General features: G+C 38.9%; 1 protein-coding gene across 4 annotated transcripts in view; it reads left to right on the forward strand.

Annotated features, from left to right (window-relative positions):
• Positions 1 to 21148, forward strand: part of IPCEF1 (interaction protein for cytohesin exchange factors 1) — a 181847-nt gene that overhangs the window by 101893 nt on the left and 58806 nt on the right. For 2 of the 4 annotated variants that reach the window (XM_027601050.1, XM_027601052.1), the window contains 2 exons: positions 4260 to 4299; positions 4939 to 5108. In XM_027601050.1, coding sequence (XP_027456851.1) covers positions 4260 to 4299; positions 4939 to 5108 — 210 coding nt within the window. Of the gene's footprint in view, positions 1 to 4259; positions 4300 to 4362; positions 4500 to 4938; positions 5109 to 21148 lie in introns of those variants that run through there. The other 2 variants (XM_027601053.1, XM_027601054.1) reach the window with 2 other exon arrangements.

Consider the following 21148-nt stretch of genomic DNA (forward strand, 5'->3'; position numbering starts at 1 on the left):
GCCTTCCTTTTGCTATTTCCCTGTCATTCACCCCAGGTTACATTGTGATGGTTATCATTCCCATGCAGTTTTAGTATTTATAAGCAATATTTAACAATACTGTAAACAATAGCATTAATATAGACATTTAATTTTCAATATAGTGTTTCTGAGATTTTTTTTCCATGCAGCTCTAGTTCTGATAGAGCACAGCAATGAATGAGAGTGACAGTATTTATCCACTCACATACCCACACACATTCAGCTTCCCACAGTTGTGCTCTACCACCACCGTGTTGCAATTCACAACTGTCTGTGACTTGCATTGTGCACACGGGCATGTGTTTCGTTGGGCTGCAGTACATACCTGAGAGTGGATCTTTCTCTTTTATATCGGCAGGACTTGATGGTTTGAACTCACCTTTCTTTTGACTCTCTTCCTCACTTCCACAACAACCCCTCTCCTGATTTTCTTTACCTTTTCATTGGCAATTCTGCTCAGTCTCCTTGATTGTCTGCTCTGTTACTTCTGTGTAACAAATTGGGCCTCCTTCAGATTCTGACTTCAATTCTTTGTTATTCTACACACATAGGTGATCTTATCCCAGCTCAAGGTTTCTACTCTCTGTACATGGATGATTCCCAATTTTATACCCTTATTCCAGAATTTCTCCAAAATCCAGACCCTTAAGTGTAATATATACAGAGCAATTTAGTCTTCTGAAAAAAAAAATAAGCGAGATTTTCATGTATTTTCTCAGGTAAAGTTTTAATAATTGAAAGCTTTAAAATTCCCTTTATAAAGTTGAGTTTAATTTTCCAGGACGGAGAAAAGATCTTTGTGGGGGAAAGCCGTTTGTGGAGAAATGTTCTTAACAGCTCTGTCAGCTGGAATTGACTGTAAAATATTTAGGAATTTTGTGGTTTGGTTAAAGTATTGGTAGCTTGAAATTGACAATGATGGGAGGCTTCACACCATGGAAACTGGTAAATGCTACAAATCAGGGCCCATTTACTATCATATCACTGTATAATTTTGCTAAAGACCAGAATCATTATGAAGTTTCATGCAATGACAAACCATCTTACTGTGAGTTTTAATATATCATGGGGGTAAACTGTGCCTGCAAGATTTACCAATTACTATATAGATTAGAAGTCACTGTACTAATTACCCTGTAACTTGGGTGTTAGCATCATCACTCAACATCAAAGGAGGTCCCTTTGTATATTTTGTACTGGTTTCCTTTGCTTGTTTATCTGTGTTTTTAAATGATTAGTAACCAAATGAACTTTTGTAACCATTTTGTAGAATAAAAGTGCTGTTTTCCAGTAAAAAGGAAATACATATTTAAAAGAAAAATTTCCCCCATATTTTAGAATCAAGTTAGTGTAAATTCAGAATTTAGAGTAATTCTTCCCTTTTACCCACAACATCCCAATGGGAAGATCTTATTAGGCTCTGGATACTTGTTATGATAATGAGTTGTAATTTCTCTATCAAAAAACTATCTTATAAATTGCTCAACTGGTTGCTTGGCTTTTTTTTTCACTTACCTAGTGAAAAAAACCACATGTAAGAGCTTTTTGAAACTGACTAGTTCGTGGGTTCCACTTCCTGTTGTGAGGAGTAAAATGTATCTTAAACTCACTGAAGTTCTCAAGATTGTTTTCATTCTCTCATGTAAACCAATGTAGGTTTCAAATTCATATACATCAGGTGAAACTGAAACTCCCTATAATTTGTTATTTCTATAATATGCACTCTGTTTCTGGCTGGGGGAAACAGTTTGAACAGTTAATATAGATTTTGTAATAATTTGTCTTAGGAGAAGTATTGCCAGAGGAGGGTGTACTCACTGACTATAAACTCTTTTGCTCTCCTTAAAAAAATTCTGAATAAAATCCTTTCTCGGTGTTGGGTGCTCACCCTGTTTGAGGTATCGTCCTTCTGCTTGGAGCTCCCACTCTCACCCAGCGAGGCAAACCAGCAAACACCGAGGGCTGGTCTTGGCAAAACTGAGACAAAACCTAGTTTCATTTGGGCTTTCTCTGGAGCCAGCCCTAAGGTTGGATGGAGAAGCTGGAGAGCTCCCGGTCCCACCGGAGCTCAGAAGGGGGTGAATGGAGGAGATTCACTGGTTTGCAGTGAGGAAAGATGGTCTGAGAGCTGCCTCCCTTCACAGGTTCTACAGTTGTCCTGTTGAGACTTTCCTTTCTTTTGTTCTTAGAGTTGCTCTTTTTGTATGAACTAGTGTGATTCACCTTGTTCATCTGGGGCCAGAACCCTTTGGGAATGCCTCTGTTTCCACAGCTAAATTTATTTACTCTCTTCTTTGCCTTTAGTCCTCGATCTTACCTAAGTTTTAATTGTCCAAATGATATATGTATTTGGGCTAAAATTCTTGAGTAGGGACTAACCGATTTCCCTGATCTCAGGTAATTACATAGTAAATAGACCCCAGGAGACCATTTGAAGAAATGGTGGGAATTTCAGACCAAGATGCAGGTCAGGGTGGGAGAGACTTGGGGAAGTGGAGCTGAGACTAGGGCCCTGGCGTCATCATATGCCTAAATTTTAGTCACACGTCATGACTGTAATAACTCTATTCTTATCTAAAATTTAAGGCGGTTACTGCCTTTGTTATGTCCGTGTCTCACAAGGATGATTGATTCCTTCAGGGATAAAATTTCTTTCTAACATATGTAAAAAAAAAAAGTTAGTATGAGATTTCCCAGGAAATATAATTTAAGCCCATTGACTTCATCATCATTGCTGAAGGAAATACAAGTCCTACTTAGCCTAAAAATGTTGAAACTTTTGCTTATTAGTATGAAGTATTTGCTTATATCTGTAATAATATAATATTATATGACATATAGTCATATAATGTTTTTTAGTTTTTGGAGCATTTTCACATGCAATCTTGTTGAATATCTATGAGACCCATAGGATTGGAATTATTAGAAATATCTTGCTTTTACGAATGAGGAAGTGGGCTCTGAGTGGTAAATCAACTTTTCCCGTAATGACAGCTACTAATTATGACAGCAAGGGAGTTGATTTCAGGCCTCCGGATTTACAAATCCCAACCTATTACCCCTATGTCATACTCCCTCTTCACACATATAGGCCCATATACAATAGCTGTGTTAGATCAATAGTTAGGTACGTAGACCAGTAGCCAAGTGCCTCTGCAATAACATTTTAAAATGTAGTATGATTGCATGCCAACTTACGAGACCTGCTCTGCAATTATCACAGTGTTTTCAAATTCTCTACTTGTTAACATATAAGATTAAGTCTTTTAAATCTGAGTAAAATCAGCTTAGATATTGTGGAGAAAAAGTGAACTCCTTTAATCTAAAATGTCTCTCTCTATGCACACACACACACACACAGGGTCATTTGAAAGCATTTTTTTTTTTTTGTTACCTATTTTTGCTGATAGTCTGATCTGACACAAATTGTTTAAAATGTATTGTGAAAGATGTGTCCTTCAGATATGTTATCTTATGTCTGATTTCAATATTTGAAGAGCTAGTATAAGATAGACGTTGATATTAATTTATCTTCTGTAAAACCCGTGAGAAATATTCAGAGATGCTTAAAGACAGAATGAGTAATTTAAATCTGGCTGTAGATAAGAATTTCCTGATAAGGAGGGTTGGTATTTACTTCGATGTCACCAAAAGAGGTTGTGGAATTTCTTTTTCTGGGATATTTAATTCATGTGGTTTAGGTATCACCCTATGCGGGGGCAGGGCAATGGATTTAATAATCTGATGTGAACCTGTAATATTGTGAGATCACAATTATCTTCCCGGCTTATTGAAATAATTGGTGTTATTTAGAAATTGCAGGAGAAGAAGCAGGATCTGGTTTTTTTTCTTCTCTCTCTCTCTCTCTTATACACACACACACACACACACAATCAAAGGGGAAATATATCATTATTTTTAAGAACTTAGGTGCACATCATCCTGTCCTAACTGATGTGATAGCACGAAAGCTGTCTGTGGTGGAAACAGGAAACATTAGTGATAGATGCCGAGTTACGCATCTTTGTATCTTTCTTCAGGTTCAGCCCAATGTATGCCGATTCTAATTAGCACATTTTGTGCCTCAGCGAGTAGCTCCCCTTTAGCTCTGCTTGGAGAGTTTTTTTTTTAGCTTCCATCCTGCTCATAAACACTGCCACCCCCTCCCTCCTTCTCTCTTTACAAATGTTACAACACAATCAGAAATTTCCTCTTTTCTTTCCTTCCTGCATTATCAGCAGGTTCCCTTGCGTCAGAAGCAGAGAAAGAAAACTCAAGGTAATTAGATCTCTTTTGTTTCTTTATCCCCTTTTTGTGTGCGTGAATGAGGGTTTTCTGTCCGATGCCTTTTTGGGGATCAGATTTTTGTCCGTCTTAATGCTAATAGCAGAAGGTGGATGGCAGATTAAATTTTTGGTTATTTTTGGATCGATTTTAAGAAATGATGGCATGCTGTTCATTTGGATTAATCCCTCGGGGTATGTCAATAAAGCTTAGAAAAGCCGGCACTGAGTCGGGAAGTGGCTGTGTTTCGGTGGGCATTAACCCTTCTCCATCTGTTGCATAAGGACTGCTATTATTTTGGAAGGAGCTGTGTTAGTGCAATGATGTGCCTGTCAGCCTCACGATTTTCATTTATTTCAACTTATTCTTGCTGAATAATATTCTTAGACTAACACTTGCATTCTAGTCTCACTGTTTCTTTGGTCCTATCTTGTACCTCCTAAGCACCAAATGAATGCTTAAAAATAAAATAAAGAAACGAGACTTTTTTTTTTTTTTTGCATTTACTGTGCATAAATCTTGGTAAAAAAAAAAAAATCCAACTCCCAAGAGGTAAACAATTAACAGTTACCTTTCACTCTGTCACATATACCAGGGTAATATGTTACCTACCTCTTCATATAATTGTTGCAGGGTTTTTCACCATGAGCCGGAGGAGGATATCCTGTAAAGACCTGGGACATGCTGACTGTCAAGGGTGGCTGTATAAGAAAAAAGAAAAAGGAACTTTCCTGAGCAACAAATGGAAAAAGTTCTGGGTAGTGCTGAAGGGAACGTCGCTATACTGGTACAGCAATCAAATGGTGAGTCTACTGTCTTCCTCTCCTTTTCAGCCGCTTGGACAAGGGTGGATTAAAGAGCACTGAGGAGCGGGTGGGCCCTATGGGAAAGTTCATTTTTATTTCTGGGACTTGGAATAGAGCTAATAAACAAATAAGTTCTAGAAACCGTTCCTGATCCAAGAGATATGTAGGTTATTCTACCTTATTTTATGCAAGAGAAAAATCATCCTGCTTGACTCATCTTTGGTTGGAGAGGGGTGTCCAAATTTATATGCTGGCTGAAGGAGGGTTTTCATGTCTGTTCATGTTACTATTTCATGACAAATTGTACTCATTTCAGGATTTACATGGACAGGACTTTATCTGGAAACTTTGTGTTATTAAGATTTCTACGAAAAAAGGGCATCAGCTTTAAGACCTGTTGGGGGTGTAAATTGATTCAGTCCACAGAACGTATTTTCCTTTCTCCTTTACTGTGTTCTCCTCTGCCCTTCTTTATCGGGTGGGTTGGTTTTGGACTCACTAACCTGCACTGTGTTGCCGACTGTTGGCTCTTGCGCCTTGGCGTGCTAAGTGATGGCATTAAAGAGGGATGATCAGACAACACTTGAAAAGAAAGTTGCCTAACTTATCTTTAATCAGCAGTACACTTCTGTGGTCTGCTTCACAGGCTAGTTTTCTGTTGGGAAGAGCTGGAAATAAAGTCATTGTTAGAAGGCTTGCTGATCTTTTCCTGGCTGGAAACATTTTTAGGACAACGATGTTGTTGAACAGTGAATGAATAGAGACTTTTCATATAGTAATTCTTTCTACTAACACCCGGTAGCCAATTGCTGATCTCAGGAGAGCTGGAGTTTCTTTTGGGGTCTAGTGAAGATCAGCAATGGGTGTCCTTTAATCAATTAAGGGGAAATTACTTAGGGATTGCCCATAAGCAAGAATTTTTTTTTTCCCCTGTGACACCATTCTTCTAAAATGGCTTGTGGATGCCCATCATTCAAGCAGCAGAGCTTTAGAGCATGTAACTTCATAAATGTAATGTAAGTGCTGGGTATAGTTTGTAGGTAAGATTTTTAGTAGACAAATTTACATTCATTGGCAATTAATAAGAAATTTATGTTACCCACGTGCCCCAAGGCACCTGTCCTATAAAGGTTTGCTAAGACTGGACCCAAATCCAACTCCAGTGCTCTGGAATAAGCATTCTCCTTCCCACCCTCATGCTTCTCTCCCTACAACTCCTCCCCAGTCCCCTGTTCTCAAGCTTATTGCTTTGGTTTCACCCCATGCAAAACGTGGTACAAAATCTTTCATTGAGTTCCATAAAAATATATTTTTTCGAGGCTTCGGTGAGCTTTAACAACTTTATTGAAGATTTGGGAGGGTTGCAGGAAAGAATCACCTTGCAGGGTGTGCAATATCCCGCTATGTCCTTTCTCTCTTTTCATCTCCCCTTCTGGATACAGTCATCATCTCTTGTCTAAGGTGGAATAGTTTTACCCAATTTAAGGCAACGTGGGACTGGGGTCTCACTTTCTATCCTCAGGAATTGTTCCTAAATGAACACAGCTTTTTTCTTAAGAGGAGTTAAGGTCAATATAAACTTCTTCCTCTTGTTGCATATTATTTTAGGCTCTTGCTTTTGGGTAGTTGTGGCAAGTGATAATCTGCATCTTATATAAAATGAGAGGACTTATTGATACACCTTTTAACACTCTCTGGGAATTTCCAGGGGCTGTTGGAAGGATTGGGTATTGATGGGGCATGGCACGTTGTGGGAAGTAACAAACTCAGATATAAGTATGGCATTAATTTTCTCAAACAGATTATTCAACAAATATGTTCTGAGTGCTGTCAGTCTTCATAGAATTTAAAGGAAGCCCCCTCTGAATCACACATAGTTACAGATTTGGCTGATGTGCCTTCATTGGCTCATTTGGCTAAAACTTCTCTTATAGCAGCCACTTAGAGGACAGTTACCTATTTTGGGTGTTAGGAATCAACTGCTTCCATAGGGAGCAGAAGTGTCAGCTGAGACAAGATTCGAAAGAGGAAAAGGAGAGAGCATGAGACACACTTAAGCATCCAGTCCTCACTTGGCCTTCATTCAGATCTATAAAGCAGTATTCGGGTAGCAAATCACGTATTTAAATAGAGTTAGATTAGCAACATTGAAGGGAGAATGAGTTTACTGTTATCTGGCCTTGGAATTACCCTAATAAACTAGTGGTACCTAACAGAAGAACATTCCAACTCCTCAGTCTATGACTGTGTTATAGAGGAATTCTCTCTCGTTACGCACACACATACACACACACCCACAGGAGTGGGTGTACGTGCATACCCTGACATCTTAATTATATGTTTGTTATGGGGGGAAAAAAAGGCTACTCAATGAACACTTAATTAGCAGTCATATTCCTGGTATCCATGTGGATGTCAACTGTGAAATAAGAGCCAAACACATATCCTCAAGCTAAGAACATTTATTTACTTTCTGCCACCCAAGGAATTCAGATTCAACAAAGTAGCTCCCAAGGCACCTACGCCTAATGAGCAAACTTCTTATTATTCTCCCTTCCCTAGTCCTTATTTTTTCTTCCATGGCCTGATGCTGGGAGGTAATGGAGCCAATAGCCACCCAGCAAGAACTACCACTTATTGAATGCCTACTATTATGCTAAGGGATATTCTAGGTGCCTTTCACACATGCTCTTTCTTCTCAGAAACACCCTCCGAGGTAGTAATTGTCACCACGTTTTGAAAGTTGGGAAGGCTGAGACTCAGGGACATTGTGTGCGTAGCCCTAGGTGACACAAGTAGTCAAGTGGGTAAAACAGATCACCTTAAGCCCCTTTGACTCCGCAGCCAGGCTTGTTGCCGTATGCCAGCCTGACCCCAGGCAGACACCGGGATAAATGACTGTTTCCAGTAGGGTTCTGAGGGAACAGCTCTGGAGATGGAAGCTAGGGCAATTCTTACATGAAAGTAGGACAATCTCATGGGACCCCTTTGCTTGCCTCTATTGCTCTCTGACACTATCTGAGAAGAGGTTATCACCCTCACCATTCTGGGCACCTCTCCGTTGTACGGCTACCCAGTGATGGAGGCATGGTGTACCTTCTTCCTTCCTGACACTTGATGCTTCAGACAGTCTTACCCGGATTTCCTTGAGAAAGGTCAAGTCCAGACACTCAGCTGCCATTTTCACACCCCATATTATGTGCTTAGACTGTGTTACAACACACAACAGTGCATGCCAGGTCTTACAAAACCATATTCAAGTTTTATGCCCATAAAAATCCAGGCTGTTCACAATCCTGCATTTGTAATACGCACAATTGTTTTCCCTTTCCCCTTGGATGAAGTATAAATTTCTTTCCTCGCTTGTGAGAGTCTCCTGACCTGTATCTCTCTGATTTTGCTCCCCTCCCCTTCGCCACTCAACCTTCAACCGCAGAATTTTTTTTTAAATTCCTTGTTAGCATCACATATACTGGCACTCTCTTTAGGCCTTTTTGCACATGCTGTTGGTCAGCTCAGAAAATTGTTTGTCTCCATGCCCCAAAGTCTTTCTCCCACATAATCCCATTGACCTCCTCAGACGTCAAATTTTAGCTTAAGTAGCTTTTCTTCTACATGGTCTTACTTTATCCTCTGACCTAATTCAGAGCGCCTCTGCCTGTTCCCATAGGCAGCTTATACTTTTCTCAGTTTTATACTCCTCTTTCTCTTTTGCACATGTTTGTTAGGCTTTCTGTTTTCCATAACTGATAATCTCTGTAGGCTAGGACCACAAGTATATCATTAGTGCACTGTCTGACACTTACTAGGCACTCAATTAATATTTGTTGATTTCATAAACTATATAAGGTTTAGGAGTCATCAGCATTTACATCACCCCTGGGAATTTTGAGAAATGGGTTGGTTAAAGACTGCTTTTGATGGAAAGTAATTTTCCAGTGAAGAGATTTCCACTTGTATTCTTATAAATAGATACAGGCAAAGTGCAATTTGAGATTTGCTAGAAGGGCTCCACGGTCCTAAGTAAGTCCCGCACATTTGCTCCCATTTGGTGACATTTTAGTAGGGGCTATTTTTCTTAAAGATTATTTCTAACCATGTCTCCTGGCTGTAAACAAGGGTCTGTTGATCAAGATCACCATACTGGGGCCGGAAATGTAGAAAGGGAGATGGCAGGTTTCCCAGGGACATCCCCTGCACTCTGGCACTTCACCTGGATTTCAGGCACAGCTGGAGAAGTTTGGGACCAACTTCTCTCTGGTGAAGGAGGAGCAAAGTTCTGAGTGACTGTTTTCCTTCAGGCGTGCCACTATAAATTAGTGACAAGATAAATCCTTAAGATGTTGTTACTTAGTTATTAAAACTATCTTACATTTTTAAGGTTTTAGATTTTCCCTGTTTTGCTATAACTTACTTTTCTTTTATAAGAATTCTTAATTAAAATCTTGCTTCATCCCCTGGGAAATATATTTTGGATTTTATTTATACCCCAGATTATAAAGTAAATGTATATTATATAACCCATTTAAAATTAGTGAAGTTCTGAAATGTTTCTGTTCAGAGAGCATTTACTCATCCTCAGCGGTGTATTTTCTTACTTTATCCAGTAGCGTGTGTGGACTATTAAAATACATCAAGGGGATGTATACATTATGCTGGTATACAACTTGGGAGGCATTGCCTAAACAATTTAGGCTTTAATTAAGAAAGCACAGTTTAATATTAGTTACAGAGAATCGATTTAAAATTTTTTCTTTTTTTTGAAGATTTTGTTTATTTATTTGATAGAGACACAGCGAGAGAGGGAACACAGCAGCGGGAGTGGGAGAGGGAGAAGCAGATTTCCCGCGGAACAGGGAGCCCGGTGCAATGCCGGGCTTGATCCCAGGACCCTGGGATCATGACCTGAGCCAAAGGCAGGTGCTTACTGACTGAGCCACCCAGGCTCCCTAAAAAATTTTCTTTTTAAGTGAACCCAACATGAAAAGTTGATCCTCCATCCACCTACTCATTCACCTATCCACCCACCTACTTTTCATTCTACCAGTATTATTGAGATCTTAAAAATAATTTGGACTAACAGTTGTAGATGCTATTATAGGAATAAAAAATAAGAGACTACATTTCTTTTCTCTGTTAAGAGCTTCTAGACTGGTAGAGGAGAAAGAGCTGTGTAAATGACATAACCAAAGAAATATTGGTGAAAAAAGTGGCCCTGAGATTGAGCAGTACAGATGAATTCTGTAAATTCTAGGGTAAGGGGAAATAGTTTGGGCCAAATGTGAGGGAGTTCTGCCACAGTGATTTCTTTTTTTAATCTCTGGAAGTTTTTCAACTCTCTCTCTTTTTTCCTATCTAAAAGGTATGTTTTTCCTTTTTTTTTTTTAAAGAAAAAAAATCATTTTCCAAATCTGCATGATTTCCTTGGTCAAAGATTTCCTTTCCGAGGTAAACACAGTTTTCACCAATCAGAAAACATTATTTCTATGCATTGCAGTGAATATGGAAAATTTTCAGGGAGAAGGTTCTCTTAAGACTTGCCTTGGGAAGACAGATCCCCCCCCCCCCCCCCCCCGCCCCAGGGAAGTTGGGTGGGGGGTTGGGCATTCCAATTAGGGGACTATGTGAACAAAGGAATGAAAATATAAATGAGCTGTGCCAACCCACTGTGTTGGGCATTATATTGAATTCCCATAACCTAGCAAGAGAGATCTTATTATTCCCATTTTTCGAGGGAGTTTACTGAAGCTTAGGGAATTGAAGTAACTTGCTCGAAGTCGAGTAAAGAGTAAATGGCAGAGCTGGGATTAAAAAACAAGATCTGCCAATACCAAGGCCAGGCTCTTTTTCCCTGGGCTGCTTGGTGTCCCCACTGAGAGGTGAGCCAGGGCCAGTACATGGGGGCATCAAATGCACTGTGCAGGAATGCGGATTTGGTCCAGTAGGTAGTGGGGAGCCACTGTAGGTTCTTGAGTCTGAAAATGATCTAATGAAATTAGCGAGTGAAAATATTAACCTAGCAGTGATAAGTGGGATGTATGGAGAATAAAGGAGCTTCCAGAAAGTCAGTTAGTAGATATGACAAAATGCAGGCACTGAGACAGGAACTCCTGGCCTGTAGTAGACACAGTAAAAATGTGGGACACGTTTACCAGTAAGAAATGGCAAAGTCTGTCGAGTGCTTGGGTATAAGACACAAAACATTTGAGGCTAAAATAAGAATGATTCCAAGTTTTGGAGCCTGGGAGATTGAGAAAATAATATGAAAACTGAGGGAGGAAGAATATGGTTAAAAATGTGAATTTCCTTTAGACTCATTGTCTTTTACTGTTTTGGTCTTTTACTGTTTCTTTTAGTTTTGTACATTCTATCTTTGTATAAAATTACCTAGAAACCTGCATTGTTTCCTAGTTAAGTAACTGTTCACTGATTTCATTTGTTCCATTGCATCAACAATTCAAGGGAGGCTCGGGGCCCCTGGGCCTCGTGTAGAAAAGGTGAATCGACCAACTCTTTATTTCATTTGAATTGATGAGGTTTGAGGTTAATATCTGGTTTAATACATATTATGCAGACTTTTCCATTTTTGAGAATCCAGTCTGCCTGCCCAGCTGTGACCTGTTTCCTCCCTCACTGTCTGAGTTCAAGCAATTGGGTCTATATCATGTTTTGGTCTTTAGCTGCATTTGCGTTTCATGTGAATTTCAGAGGAAGGGATTTTTTTTTCTTGGAATCAGTTTTATGAGAATCTCTACAGCAACAATCTAATCGGTTTTTAGATTAGACAAAATTTACTTTTGCAGAAAATGATACTTGAAAGCCAGAATTTCTCTTTTTGTGAGACCACTCCTCTGAAAGTTTCAGTGAATATAAAGTGTCTTTCTTTCAGATAAGAAAAATAAAGAATGAGTTCATTTTTCCTTGGAAAAAGACACTTAAGTCTTCTGCACCTTTCATTAGCAATCACCTATTAGCATAGATTTTGGAAAAATGTCTGCATGGGTTTAGCATAGATTGGAAAAAATTTCTGAGGAATTTATGAATACTTCAATCAGAGCTTATATTCTTTTTTTCTTCTTTTACCCACTACAGTGTAAACAGCTGAGGGTATATTCTTTACATGTCTGGTTTAAAACTGTGTCACTATAGCCTAGAACTAGTAGGTACAGAGTGGGCACCAGTATTTTTTGAATGAATTACTTATTATATTGCTTAATCATCAATTGGTTATATAAATCAATTAATCAAAGCATTATTGAACACCTTATGGGTTCCCAGAATTATACCAAAATGAGATGCTTTATTAATAATGTGCCTCTAGGGATGCCTGGGTGGCTCAGTCGGTTAAGCAGCTGCCTTCAGCCCAGGTCATGATCCCAGGATCCTGGGATCGAGTCCCACATCGGACTCCTTGCTCAGCAGGGAGCCTGCTTCTCCCTCTCTCTCCCTCTGCTTGTGCTCTCTCTGTCAAATAAATAAAATCTTAAAAAAATGGGCCTTTAATTTATTTGAACTTCATTTATTGTGTTAATCAACAACCAACTTCTGAGTGTATCCTGAACAAAATTCCAATATTTAAAAATGTTTCTTCAGAAGAAGGCAATTCAGACTAATTGTGTAAAATTGATGAACTGTCGTTCCTAGAGTTTGTACTGGAAAGGGGAAATTGGAAGGTGTAATACTGCCAGTCTACACAGGGCAAAATAGGATGTTTTAGCAGCTATAAGTGAGCAGTTTACCTCAAGGTCAAGGTGACGACTCATGGGTGAAAAGGATTGTTTAGGTACCACTCGAAAATCTGAACGTAAGAATAATTTTGGACTTTTTGAATTCTGTTACTTCCCTTGTTAAAATTTCAGGTATGTGGGAAAAATCTTTAAAGGGGACTTTGGTTTAATTTATGTATTGTCTCTGATGCTATCTGTCACTGTGTCCTAAGATTTATTTTCCTTGGTAGGTCCCAGAATGGATTTCTAGAATAATGGTCTCCCACTAAAGCTTTACGATCAGCTCAGTCGCTACTTGGGGCAGGCTGTTTTTAATAACTTCTTGTTGCTCAATTCATATGATGTGGGAACAATGGCTTGTGTTGCCAATATGATTCTCCTTTAAAATCTTTCCAAACTTTACATAATCAATTGTGAAACACCAAGACTATGAAATCCTTTGTTTCTTTTGTCTTGTTCTCAGGAGGCAGTGATATGCTTGGGCACTGCTGATTCGGAAGAGGATACCAGAGTTAATGATGTAGGTCAGGCTGTAGGAGAGGACCACCCTTTTAGCTCACAGCACTGACTGATATGCCCATGCGGGGGATGCGGCACTGTCCTTCCTCACGTGTTTTTGCGGGTGGTGTCTCCACGACTTCTGTTTTACTTTATCTGTTTTTGGTACAGTCCATCTTCTTGCCTACTGGAAATTTAAATTAATTTTGAAAATGCTTAAAAATTTTATAAAATAATATGTGTTCATTTAGAAAAATTAGAAAATAAGATTAAGCAAAATAAGAAAAAGAAGACAGCTAAGGAGGCAAACAGAAAGAAATGAATGAAGACCATTTACTTATTTATTTATTTTAATTTATTCTTTTTTAAATATTTTATTTATTTATTTGACAGAGAGAGACACAACGAGAGAGGGAACACAAGCGGGGGGAGTGAGAGAGGGAGAAGCAGGCTTCAGGCTTCCGGCCCAGCAGGGAGCCTGATGCGGGGCTGGATCCCAGGACCCTGGGGTCATGACCTGAGCCGAAGGCAGACGCTTAATGACTGAACCACCCAGGAGCCCAGATCATTTATTTACTTAAAGGAATCACAATCTTACCACCTTGAGGTGATCGCTGTAAGCGTTCTGGTGTATATGTTTCCAATTTTTTTCTATGTTTTCCCAAAATAAAATGATACTATGTGTAATATTGTAACTTGATTTTCTCCCTAAGCAATATATTATCAGTATATTTTCATGTCAACACATATACATCCACATCATTTCTAGTAACTGTAATACATATAGTTATAACAGTTTGTTTATCAATCCGTGGAATTTAAAATCAGAAATGCCTTTTATTCTAAAACGCCTTAAAATAACCAACAAGTGATAGAATACATAAGCACACATATACTAACTTAAAAATAAAGGGATACATATTTTTAACTTATATGTATAAATATATGTATGTTTATATAGCCATTAGCATGTGTATAAATAATAATATCTATAAATATATTGATATGTGTGTATACATACATGTATGTATGTGTCTGTGTATATAACTTTTTTTTTCTGTGTATATAACTTATAAATTCTTTAAAGCAAGCAGCAGGAAGGTGGATTTCACCAGCATGGTATGAGGGAGAAACATCATCTGGATTTTAGTCTTGCAGTTTCTTACAAAGTGGGGTACCCCGAGGTCAGTGATGTAACTCTCTATGGATCCATTTTCTTACAAGTACACTTAGAACAAGAACGATCTTTACGTAATTCAGAGCAACTTTGAGAAGATCAAATGCACCTGAAAACAAAATTTAAAAAAATCAAAGGAATACACAAAGAAAGACAATTTTATATACGCTTAGGTGAAATGTGCTTGCATGATACTGTGATTTGGGTTTGTAAAAGAATTGGGCTAAGGGTTTTTAGACACTGGAAATGGTTTCTTTTGACAAGAATGGCCTATCCTGTGCTGGAGATTCTAAAAAATGCCCCTACTAACCCTGTGTAAAAGTTGATTTAAGCTATAAAACAGAGGGGTGAACTAGAAGGCCCTGGAGGAATCTTCAGCTCGGTAGTTTCCTAACCAGGAGGAAGAATTCAGGTAATACATGATTGTGTGGTGAGGCTTGTGTGCACATTTCCCAAGCAATAGGCTGACATGTGGCCCATGGGGATGAGCTGAACTTTTGGTTACAGCTGAGGATTTTCCTAAGAAGTCATTATTTGCAGATTTATCATCCCTCTGGAGCAAGCTCTTTGAAGGGCCAAGGACCCAGCTGCTTCTGCAGAAAAGCTCACTGATGAACTCATCAGTCATTGTGCTGCTGTGTTTGGCCCCCTTTAGAACGCGTTTTCAGGAACATTTCAAAAGGAAACTATGCAGTGGAAATTAAAAAAAAATGAATATATATTTTAAAGATTTTATTTATTTATTTGAGAGAGGGAGAGAGTGCACGCAGCAGCAGCGGGGAGGGAGAAGCAGACTCCCCGACGAGCAGGCAGCCCGATGCGGGGCTCGATCCCAGGACCGCGGGATCATGACCTGAGCCGAAGGCGGACGCTTAACCGACTGAGCCACCCAGGCGCCCCGAAAACGTTTAATATTTTTTAAAGGAGTCAGAATTTAAGAGGACATGTTTGAGACAATGTCTTCAAAAAAGACACAAGGAAAATAACATGCTGTTGTTGAAGATGTCCCTGGATGTGAAATCAGAGGACAGCGCCCCCCCCCCGGATGCTGCAGCTAGTTAACACTTCGAGCAAACCACCTGCTCTCTCTGCGGCTTCTTCCTTTTCTGTTTCACAGATAGGGGACTAGATGGCTCTCATTTGTGAAAGAGATGGTGCTCGTTAACAACACGTTAACCAGGATTTTCATACTTTCAGTCTTTTGAAAATTATCGTGGTAAATGCATTTTCCTTTACTGACAAATAATGAATTTTGCAGTAGTATCTTTAAAAAAATGTTTTAAATTTATTTATTTATTTATTTTTTGTTTTTGAAGACTTGTAGTGAAATACACCTAACAGGAAATTTCCCATTAATCATTTTTGAGGATATAATTCAGTGACAAGAAGTATATTCACATTATTATACCACTGTCTCCAGAACGCTCTTCATTTTACAAAACTAAAACTCTGTACTCCGTAGAGTAACTCCCCTTCTCTCCTTTCCTCCATCTCTGACAACCACCATTCTACCTTCTCTGTGAATTTGACTACTCCAGTACCTTCTATGAGTGGAATCACACAGGGTTTGCCCTCCTGTGACTGGTTTGTTTCACTCAGCATAATGTCTGCAAGGTTCATGCATTTGTGGCATGGCTCAGATTTTCCTTTCTTTTTAAGGCTGGAATTCCGTTGTATGTGCATACCACGTTTTGTTTATCCATTCATGTCTGTTGATGGACACTTTGGGTTGAGTCCACCTTTCGGCTGTCATGGACATTAGTGTACAAATATCTCTTGGAAACTTTGCTTTCAATTTTTTTTTTTGTTATGTTCCCAGGAGTGGGATTGCTGGATCATATGATAGTTCCATTTTTAATTTTTTGAGGAACTGACGTACTGGTTGACATAGAGGCTGCACTGTTTCTACATACCCCTCCAATAGTGTACAAGGGTTCCCATTTCTCCACATCCTCAACAACTGTTATTTTGTTATTTAAATTTTTTAAATTTAATTTATTTTAAAAAGACTTATTTATTTATTTGAGAGAGAGCATGTGAGGGGGAAGGGCAAAGGGAGAAGGAGAGAATCTCAAGCAGACTCTGCACTAAGTGCAGAGTCTGATCTCACAATCCTGAGATTATGACCTGAACCGAAATCAAGAGTTGGATGCTTAACTGACTGAGTCATCCAGGTGCCCTCTGTTTTTTAAAAAATTTTTTTGATAGTAGCCATTCTAATGATGTTAAGTATTATCTCACTGTAGTTTTGACTTGCATTTCCCTAATGATTATTAATCTTGACCATGTTTTCATGTGCTTTTTGGCCATTTGTACTTCCTCTTTGGAGAAATATCTTTTCCCATTTTTGTCGGGGTTGAGTCATAGCTTAATGGCCCTTATGAAACTCATGAAAACAGTTTGAAGATATTTGAAAGTTCGTGAAGTATTGGAAGATTTAATATACATTGTATGAAGACAAGATTATGTATTATACTGACTGATTTTAAAAGAGCCAATCTTATTTTTTTTTATTTCTCCTAAATTTCTAATTTTGAAAGAGAATGCACCAGATTTTTAATTTTCCTGAATGGTATTCCTTTATTTACTCTTCCCTCACTCTTGCTCTAACCATGGATGGTAGATAACGTTTATTAGATAGCAGGATATGCAATTATTCTGTAATAGTGAGATTTCATCAAATTTTTTCATATTCATTTAAAAACTTTTCTTCCTATGTGGTGCTTTCTTTTCTTTCCTTCCTTCTTTCCTTCCTTCTTTCCTTCCTCCTTCCTTCCTTCCTCCCTTCCTCCCTTCCTCTCCCTTTCTTTCCTGCTGAAGACACCAATCCTATGTAGGTGAAAATTTTTTCTAGGGTTTTAAAGCTTCTGAAAGGTGAGAGAGGATGTGGACAGAGCCAGATCATGAAGGGCCTTGTGTGCTCAGGGTTTTATATTACAGAGAACAGTAACACAAGACTCTTTTATATGGTGAGGTTTCCATCTTAATTGTTTTTAAAATGATATTTCAGAAGGCAATAACTGTTTTCATATGTCAGACTACCAGAAAGTTCACTACTAACTTAATTTCACTTAAAATGTCATTCCATAAAAAGAGAATGGAAGAATAAAGTAAGAATGCTAACTAGGAGACCTGATTTACAAATCATAGAATAGGATGCCAGTCACTTCCTGTTCACCATTGGAATGTGACCTAATATGATAGTGAGGTAGTCATAGCCTTGGGTGGTACTTAGGAGGAAATAATGAAGAGGGATTATGATGCCAAGCAGATGGAACCATGAGTAGAAACATTTCTGCAAGAGAAATGGCATCCTGTTACAGATTTCCCAGAAGCAGACCCTGGGGTGAGGATTTGGGTACAAGTAGTGTATTTGGGAAGTGATACCAGAAATACTTGGAAAGGGAATAGGGAAAGTGAGACAGGGTGGAAAGTTAGCTGGTAAAACTCTCCTTGGGGGGCAAATTAGGACTGGAGAACGGAAGCCCAGTTCTGCTGGGGAACTCTGAAAGCCTTTAGAAAACACGCACCTCCGATTTTTCTCCCCAAGGGGCCAGGAGATGGGGGTATTTAAACACCAAGTCCCATCAGTCATGGCTGGAGGGCTCATCCTGAGAGGTGGAATCTGGACACCAGAGAAGCCCTCCCACAGAGAGGTGCAGGTGCTTCAGTGGGGAGTCTGGCCAGCCTGGCCTGGCCGTGAGGAGGGGGGCACGTGGCTGGCTCACCCGCAGCATCTGCTACAAGTGGTTTGTCTGTGGTTTGCTTCCTTCAGATGGTTTTCTCTCCTCCTTAGAGCATCCTCAGAACCATCACGATGATCACCTGCAAAGGTTCAGTCCATTTTTTATAATTCAGCCTGGGAATATGTGGGTTTTGTAGGAAATTGAGCCTCAGTGTTTCTTAGTTAAACACGTCTACCTGATATTTTCTATGTGGAATATCTATTTCTAGGCATTTGTAAGAAGAGTCTCTTTGCATTAAAATCTCATTATATTCATAGGGTAATGTTACATAAACTCAAATGCAATGAGATTTTAACAAAAACATAACCTAGGTAATGTATGAAGGATATAGTGAGCTTGCTAGCATTATGGTTGTCCAAAGAATTTAAAATATTTTTAAAAAGATCTTATTTTTATTTATTTATTTATTTTTATTTATGTAGAGCATGAGTGGGGCCAGGAGCAGAGGCAGAGAGAGAATCCCAAGCAGATCTGTGCTATGGAGCCTGTAGCAGGCCTCAATCCCAGGACCCTGAGATCATGACCTGAGCTGAAATCAAGAGTCGGATGCTTAACTGACTGAGCCACCCAGATGCCCCTAAAATATTTTTTACAGCGATTAATCTGATGCAAAGAAGACAAGGGAGAGCTAAGACATAGAGACAGTTACTCAGAGGGCTCAGCTGACAATGGACAGAATAAAAACTCATTTTACTTCATCTTTCCCTTTACAGATCATTCTTTGTCTTTTCTGTTCCTTTTCCCCATTCTTATCATTGATGCCTGGGAATTAATGTCAATAAAATCTTAATTTTTAAAATAACTTTAACAATTTTACAGCATGACCTGCCTCCGTGTTAACTCTAGTTAGCCTCGATCTGGTTTTATCTGCCTTTTCATTGTGTGGACCCTGACCCGAGAGGTTACATGCTCTGCTTGAGATCACACAATCAGGGGCTTGCACTGAAATATTCTGATTCCAAATCTGGGATTCTTCTTCTGTGCGTCCATCGACTGTAGATTCTCTTCTATTTTAGCTCCTGGTTGAGACCATTCCATCTCATATTTAGAATTAGTTAGCTGATTCCGGATTAGTTAACCGGTTCTGGTCTGAGTTCTGTTTCTTTAACAATAACCCCATAACTTTCCCATTTTATGATGCCCACCTAGTTTGGTGACGAGATTAAAAACCGATCAGTTTCATGAATTCTGACACTCAGATGTGATTAATTTCCCTCCACTGGCTAAGAAGGTAGTACCTTGATGGCCTATGGTTAGCACTCAGTAAATGTTAGCTATTATTAGATGTTTCTCAAGTTTATCATGTTCCTTAACAGGATTTCAGGCTTCGTCACTGCCAGGCCTACTTGCCATATCTAGAAGAGAGGAAGACAATACAAAGGCAAACATCATTTTTTTCTTGCTTCCCTTGCAGTGCTTGTCACAGCCCAGTGCTAACAAGCTCAGCTCTCTGCCTGCAGGTCCAGGTAGTACTTGCAGAATGTGCGTGTGTTTCCTTTTCTGAAAGGAAGAGGAAGATGAGCTGCTTATCAGAACAGAGCAGCGTGGTGGCCTCTAGCACAAGCAGAGAATGAGGGAGCCCTGGGGTTCCATGCAATTCTTTTATGTGTGTGGGGGGAATGTCAGAAGAAACTACTTAAAACTATCTTAAAAAGTAGCAATGTTGCTACTAAAAGTCCCTAGCCTATGTTCCACCAACTATGTATAGGCAAAATTCTGGGCTCTAAGGTCTCTTGGAATGGTTATTATAATTTGTGTGGGGTGACATCACCATGTTTAGATTCAGTTAGGTTCATTTGCTTCTGTTTGTTTTTAATTTTGGGAATTGCTTCATTTTTTTTTTTTTTTAGTTTTTTAAAAATATAAATCATCTACCTAATTCCAAAGTCAAAACTGTAACAAATTACAACCAGATAAGTCTTGCTCTCATTTCTGTTTCTCTACCCTCTCTTCTCCCTCCTTTTATGTTTGCATTTCCTGCATGGTTTGCTTCTACAAATATAGGCCAGTATGTTTGCGGAGGCATATCCTATCTCTTTTTGTACATAAAATTTGCATACTATATCTACCATCCTTTATCTTACTTTTTCTCTTACTGTGTCTGGGAAGTTACTCTGTATGTATATTATGTTATTCATTGCATGTGGATGCCACAGTGTAATCAACTGTCTCCTGATGATACGCATTTGATTCTTTTGTTATTGCAAATAATGTTGCCATGCACATGTTACTACACATATTTATATTTAGGACAGATCCTAGAAGTTGAATTTCTGGGTCAGAGGGTAAATGCAGTTTTGCCAGTTACTGCCCAGTTTTCTTCCATTGGGTTCCATTCTGTACCACCACCAGCCATGTATGAAAATGACTGTTTCTCTTTAGAACTGGAGCTTTCACAATTGATTGTAGGTTCTCTTTTCTTTTCTTCCATATTGGTTTGTATTTTAGAGACTGTAATTCAGATTTTATTAGTGGTCCCAAGACTGTGTGTACTGTGAGGACTTAGTAACAACTGTTCAAGATGACATGAGAAAGGATGGCTCTGCTTAGAGCTTAGATTTTGCCTGTTTCCAGCATGCTGGGGGTTTGAGGGCAGAACTGAGCAACCCATGGGTTTGTTTGGAGGAAACGGAGTTTTGCAGCTTCTCCTGATTCTGATATTCACTGGATGACCTCACTTATGTTTATTTCAAGTGTTGCAAGAATGGTAAATCCATATTCACATGTAAACACAAAAGCATCTTACAAAGAAACATACATTTTGTTTTCTAAACTGTTTTTTTCCCTCCAATTTAAGATTCTATTTATTTAAAGACCTACAGTTTATTTAATATCAGGTTTTGGGAGGAAGTGAAGCACTGAAAATACTTATAGATTCTAAGGTGCCTC

This window comes from Zalophus californianus, chromosome 7 (assembly GCF_009762305.2).
Source record: "Zalophus californianus isolate mZalCal1 chromosome 7, mZalCal1.pri.v2, whole genome shotgun sequence".
NCBI classification, from domain to species: Eukaryota; Metazoa; Chordata; class Mammalia; order Carnivora; family Otariidae; genus Zalophus; species Zalophus californianus.